At 43.1% G+C, this 9,948-nt stretch overlaps 1 protein-coding gene across 1 annotated transcript; it reads left to right on the top strand.

Annotated features, from left to right (window-relative positions):
- Positions 1–385: 385 nt before the first annotated feature.
- On the top strand, positions 386–3,826 carry LOC107565155 (netrin receptor DCC-like). The gene is made up of 3 exons (XM_016250370.1): positions 386–665; positions 3,262–3,412; positions 3,655–3,826. The coding sequence occupies exons 1-3, from the start codon at positions 467–469 to the stop codon at positions 3,824–3,826; spliced, it is 522 nt and encodes a 173-aa protein (XP_016105856.1). The 5' UTR covers positions 386–466.
- Positions 3,827–9,948: the final 6,122 nt, after the last annotated feature.

Genomic DNA, 9,948 nt, shown 5'->3' with positions numbered 1-9,948 from the left:
ATTCTTCCATTCATTCATTTTCATTTTTATAAATTTTTTCTCTCTGTGTTTCAAATTTTAGTTTGTTTGTCAGTTGGTGTAAAGGTAATTCATGTTATTTAATTTTTTTAAATAAATAAATAAATTAATTGTATTTTTATTTATTTATTCATTCATTTGTTTTTATTTTATTACAAATGAGCTATCAGATATCAGAGAGAAGCACTTGCTGCTCAATACTGTGCTCTGATGATATTCTGTACTGTTCCTGTTTAATAAAAAATAAATAAATGAATTAATAAATCTCTCTCCCATGCTTCTGCTCCAGACAAACGTAACCACAGCGATGCATTCTTGTTTTTAACTCTCTCTCTCTCTGTCATGTGGTTCTCCCTCAGGTCCTCTGCGCGTGGTCGTCCCCACCGAGTCGGTCTCGGCTCATCTGGGCGACACGGCTCTGCTGCGCTGCGAGGTGACGGGCGAGCCCATGCCCGTGGTGCGCTGGCAGAAGAACAGGGAGGACCTGCCCTTGACCTTTGACCCTGACAGCAGGGTGCTCATCCTGCCCTCCGGATCTCTGCAGGTCAGCAGGGTTCAGCCGCCGGACTCAGCCACATACCGCTGCTTAGCAGAGAACCCCGGCAGCTCTCGCACCGGCACAGACGCAGACCTGCGCGTCCTCCCGGGTGAGTGACCCGTCTAACCTCCACTAACTAGTGCTGCAGGACACGCTTCTGACGCACTCACCGGTACAGGTCACGTTTGTTCATATAGCGCTTTACTGAATACAGATTGATTCAAAGCAGCGTGTGAGTGTGTGTGTGTGTGAGTGTGTGAGTGTGTGGGTGTTTGTGTGTGTGTGTGTGTGTGTGTGTGTGTGTGAGAGAGTGTGTGTGTGTGTGTGTGTGTGTGAGTGTGTGGGTGTTTGTGTGTGTGTGTGTGTGTGTGTGTGTGTGTGCGCGTTTTTGTGACAAATGAGGACATAAATTTGTATAATGACAAAGGTATGACAGGTATTACAAGGAGAAGGTGACTTTTCAGGACGTTACCCCATGTCCCCACTTTTCAAAACGCTTATAAATCACACAGAATGGAGTGTATTGAAAATCTGAAATAGCAGAAAGTCTCCTGTGAGGGGTAGGTTTAGGGGTAGGGTTGGTGTAGGGCAATAGAATATACCTATACACCTATGGAGAGTCCCCACTTTTCACAAAAACAAACCTGTGTGTGTGTGTGTGTGTGTGTGTGTGTGTGTGTGTGTGTGTGTGAGTGAGAGAGAGTGTGTGTGTGTGTGTGTGTGTGCTTTGATCGTTTGTTTCCCTCATCACAATCAGATAACTTTTCCCAAGTAACTATTAAAGTAAGGTGTTACTTTTTAATTCAGAAGGAAATATCTGAGTCACTTTTTCAAATAAGTAACAGTTACTTAGTTTCCATGTGTTGAGTGACAGCTCTGGTGTTGCCACGGTGACAGAAATCAGGAGTAAGAGCAGAGTGTTGTTATGTGCGTGTGTATGTGTGAGTGCGTGTGTGTGTGTGTGTGTTTGTGTGTGTGCGTGCGTTCTTGCGTGTGAGTGTTCGTGTGTGTGTCATTGTTCTCTCTACTCTGTGTAGCATGTCCCAGAATGCACTAGGCACTCGCTCATTATACGTGTTGTGGTTTCTGTTAGAAGTGCTTGTTTTCCAGCTGCAGGTATCGGAGCTCAAATATCAGTCTGTCATTTTCTGTGAGGATTCTGAATGATTTCTGCAGTGCTGACATTTCTGTTGATCGATGGACTAGAATCAATCACTCATTAGTCGTGTCTGAGTCCAGAAACCTCAGCGTGCTGCTAATGACTCGAATCCTTCACTCCTATCAGCATCAACATCTCGTTTATACTCTAAACTAACACTTGCATGAAACAAGCTCACAGATCAGGACTTGAAATCAAGAGAAATGCCAAGAAATGGACTAGTTCAGCCAAAAATGGAAATGTGCTCACTCTCAGTTCATCTGAGATCAGGATGAGTTTGTTTCTTCATCAGGTTTGTAGAAATATAGCACTGCATCAGTGTCTCAGCAATGGATGCTCTGCAGTGAATGGGTGCCGTCAGAATGAGAGTCCAAACAGCTGATAAACACATCACAATAATCCACAGCACTCCAGTCCAGCAGTGAACATCTGGAGAAGACAAAAGCTGAAACTAATCCAGCATTAAGATGCTTTTAACTAAAATATGAGTCCATAGTAACGCTTCCTTTGTATTATGATTGAGGAACATGATGAATCAAAATTTAATCTGGATACGTGAGCCTAGACTGCACTTCCTGAGATCCTCCTGCGATTACTAACCATCCGCAGACGGACTCTCAGCTGTTCCTGCCAGAACTAACTGAGTTGTTTTCTGACCGCCGAATGCTGGATCTTTGGCTCGGGCGGTTAGGAAGCGTCTCTGGAGGGAGAGACAGGCTGAAGAGAGGCATTCTGGGAGGAAACACTGCACCGTTTGAGCTCAGCGTTCAAAGGTCTCAGACATACAGCAACTAGACGAGCAACAACTGCAACTGCTGCGTTAAACTGACTTGTGCGGGTGTGTGTGTGTGTGTGTGTGTGTGTGCGTGCGTGCGTGTGTGTGTGTGTGTGTGTGTGTGTGTGTGTGTGTGTGCGTGCGTGTGTGTTTGTGTGAGTGTGTGTGTGGGTGTGTGTGAGAGTGTGTGTGTGTGTGTTTGTTTGTGTGTGCGTGCGCGTGTGTGCATGCGTGCGTGTGTGTGCGTGTACTGGTTTATATATCCTGGTGGGGACTTAAACCTGAATACACACAGACTCATGGGGACTCGTGTCACGGTGGGGACCTAAATTGTGGTCCCCATGGGTACAAAAGTTTATAAATCACACAGAATTAAGTTTTTTGAAAATCTAAAAATGCAGAAAGTTTCCTGTGAGGGGTAGGTTTAGGGGTAGGGTTGGTGTACGGTTGAATATACGGTCTGTACAGTATAAAAACCATTACGCCTATGGAGAGTCCCCACAAGGATAGCTGACCAGAAATGTTTGTGTGTGTGTGTTTGTGTGTGTGTGTGTGTGTGTGTGTGTGTGTGTGGGTGAGTGTCTGTGTCTGTGTCTGTGTCTGTGTCTGTGTGTGTGTGTGTGTGTGTGTGTGTGTGGGTGAGTGTCTGTGTCTGTGTCTGTGTCTGTGTCTGTGTGTGTGTGTGTGTGTGCAGGATTGCTCATTATACATGCACACACACGCGCCTCAGGAGATGTTGCTGACCTGTGTGTGTGTGTGTTTCCCGAGCAGAGCCCGGAGTAGCACGAGCGCTGAAGTTCCTCCAGAGGCCTCAGAAGGTCACGGCTCTACAGGGCAGAGATGCGGTTCTAGAATGTTCCGCCTCCGGCTATCCCACCCCATCCTTCTACTGGATGAGAGGAGAAGAGATGATCCAGAGCAGGTGAGGAGAAACACTCCGCTGACACAGCATCATAAATGGCTGCTAAATTCAGTTATATCTACACTGCCTTTTAGCACTCTGGGGTCGGTAGGACTTTTTAATGTTTAAAAGTCAGAAAAGTCTCATCTGCTCATCAAGGCTGCATTTATTTGATGGAAAATACATTAAAAGAAGCGACTCTCTTCAGCTGTGGTTTTCTCTTCTTCGTCTGATGGTGTCTCTTGTGTCTGCTTCTCCGTCAGATCAAAGAAGTACTCTCTCCTGAGCGCCAGCAACCTTCTGATCAGCAGCGTCACAGACGACGACTCGGGAACGTACAGCTGCGTCGCTCACAACAAACAGCAGAACATCTCCGCGTCCTGCCAGCTCTCCGTGCTCGGTGGGTTTATTCCTCAGCTCGTCACAAAACACTGACTCATTACATTCTGGCGTCATTCACTCACCTCACTGAAAATCTTACAAATCTCACTCACACTTCATCATTAGATGCTCACGTATTTAACAAGTTTATGATCGTGATGCAACTGAAAGAGATTGTGATATCTGACTGAGGTGAGAGGTTTGGAATAAGTTTTCTGCTCACCAAAGCTGCACTTATTTAATCAAGAATACTGTAAAAATAGCTAATTATTATTACAATCTAAAACAGCTGTTGTCTATGTGAATCTCTGTTAAACTGTAATGTATTTCTGTGATGCGCAGCTGTATTTTCAGCATCATTCCTCCAGTCTTCAGTGTCACATGATCTTCAGAAATCAGTGTAATATGCTGATCTGCTGCTCGAGAAACATTTCTGATTATTATTAGCACTAAAGAACAGTTTGTATACACTATCATTCAAGATTCTGGAATAAGTAAGATTAAAAAAAATACTTTTATTCATCAAGGACGCATTAAATCGATCTAAAGTGACAGTAAAGACATTTAGAATGTGACAAAAAAAATTATATTTCAAATAAATGCTGCTCTTTTTAACTTTCTCTTTTTAACTTTCTTTCAAAGCATCACGGTTTCCACAAAAATATTAAGCAGCACGACTGTTTTCAACACTGATAATAATCAGAAATGTGTCTTGAGCAGCTTGAGCCGTGATCGTCTCTTTAGTTCCAGTCCGTGTGGATGAACACGTCAATATTCATGTGTTGTTCTGTTGAGTTTGTGTGGGATTAGAGAGTTTTTGAGGAAACTTTCTCGGGTTTGTTTCATCTTCCTTTGTGAAGTTCTCCGTTTGATCATTAGCTCTTTGAAATGAGGTTTTGTTCTTGTTTTTATTTTGCCATCCATGTAAATCCTCTCTGTTCATAATCAGCGCTGATTACGTGAGATTTTCACAGCTTTGTAGATGTTTAGTTCGTTTTATAAAGCAGATGGTTTGGATTCTGTGTTCTGATTGGATGCTGGCAAACACCTGTGATACATTATTCATCAGTTAGTTCTGCTCCTCAGATCTGATTGGCTGTTCGTAGATCAGCTCAGGTTTCAGTGTTTCTGTTCAGCTTCGTATTGATAGATTGATTCAGATTTATTGATTGATTGATTGACACAAAACCTGAAGCTTCAGCTTGTTTTGCTCTGAAATATACGTTAGTAAACCACTCAAGCTTGTGTGCTAGTTAGTTACCAGCCCTTTAAACCCCTAACCAGACCAACTAAACTAGACATTATTTTTTCATTTCAGTTTTAGTTTCAGTAATTACAGTACTTCAGCTGAAACTTATTTTCTGTTAGTTGCCAAGTACGTGTAATATTTGATTTTATGTCAGCTTTATTTCAATTAACAGAACATTTTTAATCATTTTAGTTTTAGTTAACAATATCAGCACGACGTGTCGCAGAGGAGACTAACTCTAAACACAACTTAAAAGTTATTAAAACAACCAGCAATTAAAATAGTTTTATCATTTTTATGTAACCCATTAAATTCATATTAAATGAAATCCTCTTTTTGTAAGTCGTTTACATTATTATAATTTAATTCAATTTAAAATGAAAAAAAATATATAAAATTAAATATTTGAATGAAATATTTATTTAATATTATTAGATTAAACATTTATATATATATATATATGTGTGTGTGTGTGTGTGTGTGTGTGTGTTTCTGTAAATATTTCATTTTGTATTTTTTTATAAAAACAATAGGTTAATAATCAATAAGAAATGTATTAAAAAAAACATTTTTGAACCTATGTCTCCATTTCTCAAAACACAATATCTGTTAGTTTTGAATGAAGTGTGTAATGCAGAGAACTGTGTTTAGAGTTTTGCAAAAAGTTTGTTTTAGAAAAGCAAACTGAGTTTAAAGCACGTAATGTGCTTGTAGTTTTGCAGACTTGTCTAAAGATTCGGTATATGAGTGAATTGTTTCACTGAGTGTTTTAATATTCACTGATTTTTCCCCCATTACAAAAACAAATTAAAATAATAATAATAAACCATGTTGTGATGTAACTTTGCAGCCTTTATATAGTTGAAACAAAAAGAAAATGCTTCATGTAGTACAGTATGTAGTCTGTCCCTGTGTTTCGTCTGGGATTCATGCCCGCTGCGCTTTCTGTGTGTTTTCTGTCTGAAGTGTGTTTTTGTGGCGTTGAGATTCCAGAGGATCCTGTGGAAGCAGGTGGTGATGTTCTAGTGAGGGACGCTCAGAGCTGAAGGATTCACGCATGCAGTATTCATGAGGCCTCCACAAACCCCATCATCACGCTCTGTTCAGATGCTCTGGATGGACACTAGTTAGTGCCCTCGAGTGGAGAGCTTTCTGTGTGGCTGAGAGAACAGATGGAGTGTAGGAAACAGAAACATACAGCAATTATTTCACACGACACCTGCAAATCCTTTAATTAAACCTAAGTTTTGTGGTCAAAAACTTCCCAGCACTTTTAATTGGTTCCTCGACGTTATAGCATCCTCCGCTGCGCTTGAAGTGAAATATTCAGTGCGTGTGTTTTGGTATTTTAGCTCTCCAGACGTCTGTTCTCCTGAGAAGACGTTCAGTGAGACGCTGAATAAAAATATCAGCATTTATTGAGAGTAATGATGCGTTAACGGCACATTTCGTTAGACGTCCTCTCTTTACATCTGTTTTCTCATCCGGACGAATGTTACGCAATCAGATGCATCGAACGCTCAGGCCAAACACAGCACACACTTATCAGGAATCGTAATCTGGTGTCTGATTAAAATGCATGAGTGTGACAAGTGCTGGCTGGCGGAGATCATTTTTTAATCATGAGTTTGTTGCTGCTTTTGCATAGATATGCACAGGTTTGCATGGATAGACAGCTGAGAGAGGATGGAAAACAAGGATTTCTGATTGCACAGCTTTCATTTGGCGAGCATTTATTGTTTTCAGCGTCCGTGATCACGTGAAACAAACCTGAAGCCATCAACGCTGAAACTTTACAAACAGCATCGATTCTGCATCTGTTGCCTCTTAAAGGTACAGTTTATCATTTACTTGCGCACATCATGTTTTTTTAAACCTGTATGACTTTTTCTTCTGTGAATGTAAGACTCTTCCTGCAATGACTCTCCAAGCCACTAGGGAGCGCTGTCTGCTCCCTCATGCAATGACTCTCCCAGCCATTGCTGGGCACCCCCTGCACTTTACTGTGAGAACTCTCCGAGCCACTAGGCGGCACCACCTGCTGTGAACTCTTTAATTAAGACTGCTCATCATGTTAATTTGTTTTACCTGTATTTTGTCCTATTTAAGTTTGACAGTTTCATTGAGCTGTATTCAGTCTTGAGCCTACCCAGTACGGATTACCTGAGTTCTAGAACAGTTAAGTGATGTTTTCCTGTTGCCATTTTGCCTACATTATGTTTTGTTTTGAAAAGCTATAACTGATCTTTTGTTTGTATTTGAATACTGAGATCAAGAAAAGACTTTAAAAGCCTGCTTTTGAGTTATCTGAGCCTCCGAGTTTACCTTTCCTTCTGCACATGGGTCTACTAAGAAACTGTCTTCTCCAGTAGACCAGAGGTAGAGAACTAGCTTTCACTGACTGGGAGACCTGGGTTCGAGACCCACCTCAGACACCTTATGTCAGTCCATTGTGACAGCACCCTGGCACTTGTATTCTCTCTGCCCCAGAAAGAGCCTCTATGGAGGAATATATCAACAAGGCTGTTGACAGTGGATTCATCCACCCTTCAACCTCACCGGCAGGAGCTGGATTTTTCTTTGTGGGTCTCCGACCATGTATTGACTACCAGGGTCTAAATGGTATCACTGTAAAAAATCGTTACCCGCTGCCATTGATGACTTCAGCCTTTGAACTCCTACAAGGTGCAACTATATTCACCAAACTGGATCTTAGGAATGCCTACCACCTGGTTAGGATCCATGCCGGGGATGAGTGGAAGACTGCATTCAACACCCCAACTGGCCATTATGAGTATCAGGTAATGCCCTTTGGGCTAGTCAATGCCCCAGCCATCTTCCAGGCATTCATTAATGATGTTCTACGAGCGATGCTTAACCAGTTTGTATTTGTTTATCTTGATGGCATCTTAATCTTCTCCCATTTTTACCAAGATTATGTCCAGCATGTCCAGGTTTCGTCTCAACTGTTAAAGAACAATCTCTTTGTGAAGCTGGAGAAAAGTGAGTTTCATGTACCAACTGTCTCCTTCCTTGGGTTCATTGTCTCCAACGGCAGCATTCAGATGGATCCTGACAAGACCCATGCAGTTCTGAACTGGCCTCAGCCTTGCTCTGTCAAACAGGTACAGTGCTTTCTTGTTTTTTTTTGTTTTTTTTATAGGAGATTTATAAGAAATTTCAGCTCTATTGCAGAATCCCTTACAGCCCTTACCAAAAATACCTCAAGGCCATTCAAATGGACAGAAAGGGCTGCTCAAGCGCCGATTCACCACCACTGCACCCATCCTGACCCTCCTTGATCCAGAGTTGCCTTTTGTAGTAGAAGTGGATGCGTCAGATGTTGGAGTGGGAGCTGTTTTGTCTCAAAAGGCCAAGAGGGACAATAAGCTTCGTCCTTGTGCTTTTTTTTTCACGTCGACTCACCCAAGCAGAAAAGAACTATGATATTGGTAACCGGGAGTTGCTGGCGGTGAAGCTGGCACTGCAGGAATGGAGACACTGGCTAGAAGGGGCCAAACACCCATTTGTCATTTGGACAGACCACAGGAACCTCACATACATCTGGGAGGCTAAAAGGCTGAATCCACGCCAGGCCCAATGAGCTCTCTTTTTTAACCGCTTTGAGTTCATTCTCTTTTATCGACCAGGCTCTAAGAACTCAAAGCCTGATGCACTTTTCGAGACAGTTTGACACGCCAGATGTGGAGGACAGACCTGAGCCCATCATTCCCATCTCCCAGGTGGTAACAGGGGTTCAGTGGGGAATAGAAATGATAATAATGAAGGCTCAATGACAACAGCCCGACTCATGTAATGGCCCCCCAGGCCGCCTTTTTGTTCCTAATGTTGTATGATCTGATGTGTTGCAGTGGGGACATGCATCTCTTCTTTCGGGTCACCATGGAGTTACAAGAACTTTGAAGCGTATCCAGACATGGTTTTGGTGGCCCTGTATGCAGGCAGATGTCCGAGAATTTGTGTCTGGCTGTTTTGTATGCACCCAAAATAAAGAACCTAAAGCCCACCCTCAAGGTCTACTTCATCATTTACCCATCCCAAGACATCCATGGTCACATCTCTTTGGACTTTGTTACTGGACTTCCTGAATCACAAGGTAACACAGTCATCTTGGTGGTGGTAGACAGATTCTCAAAAGCATGTCATCTGATACCTCTGCCTAAGATCCCCACAGCTTGTCAGACGGCAGACCTCATGCAGCATGTCACGGATCCACGGGTTATTTCAGGACATGGCCTCTGATCGGGGGTTGCAGTTCACTTCTTGGTTTTGGAAGGCATTTGGCCGTCTGATTGGAGCATCCATCAGCCTGTCTTCTGGGTTCCATCCTCAGTCTAATGGTCAGACAGAATGGGTCAACCAGGAGATTGAGAAGACGTTTAGGTGCATGGTGTCCAATAATCAAAGCACCTGGAGCTCCCGTCTGATCTGGGCTGAATTTGCTCATAACACCCTACACCATTCATCCTTGGGCATGACTCCATTTGAATGTCAATTTGGGTTTCCCCCATCTTTGTTTCCTGAGCAGGAACTGGAGGTCCAGGTACCAGCTGCAACCCAATTAGTCAAGAGGTGCCGTCAGGCCTGGCGGAAAGCTCGTACAGCCTTAGTGGGAGCATCACAACGGCAGCGAAAACAGGACAACCAGCGCCGTAGAATCGGGCCATCACTACGTCAAGGACAGATGGTGTGGTTGTCAACTAAGGATCTTCCACTTCATCTAAAGCCTCGGAAACTGGCACCCCGATTCATTGGACCTTTTAAGATCCTTAGGAAGATCAATCCTGTGTCCTACCGGCAACTCCTACCCAGGTCTATGCGCATCCACCCCACTTTTCACATTTCACGTTTGAAGCCTGTTGTCCGCTCTCCTCTGTCCACAGCCAAGAAGCCCCCCCCCCCCCCC

This window comes from Sinocyclocheilus grahami, unplaced genomic scaffold (genome assembly GCF_001515645.1).
Source record: "Sinocyclocheilus grahami isolate Dianchi unplaced genomic scaffold, SAMN03320097.WGS_v1.1 scaffold984.1, whole genome shotgun sequence".
Lineage (NCBI taxonomy): Eukaryota > Metazoa > Chordata > Actinopteri > Cypriniformes > Cyprinidae > Sinocyclocheilus > Sinocyclocheilus grahami.
This window is presented reverse-complemented; position numbering and strand designations above follow the sequence as displayed.

What these genes read in the sequence shown, in the direction of transcription:
- LOC107565155 (XM_016250370.1), top strand. Translation starts at nt 467, where the DNA reads ATGCCCGTGGTGCGCTGGCAGAAGAACAGGGAGGACCTGCCCTTGACC. An exon ending in AGACCTGCGCGTCCTCCCGG is followed by an intron (nt 666 to 3,261) that starts GTGAGTGACCCG and finishes TTTCCCGAGCAG; the next exon opens with AGCCCGGAGTAGCACGAGCG. An exon ending in GAAGAGATGATCCAGAGCAG is followed by an intron (nt 3,413 to 3,654) that starts GTGAGGAGAAAC and finishes CTTCTCCGTCAG; the next exon opens with ATCAAAGAAGTACTCTCTCC.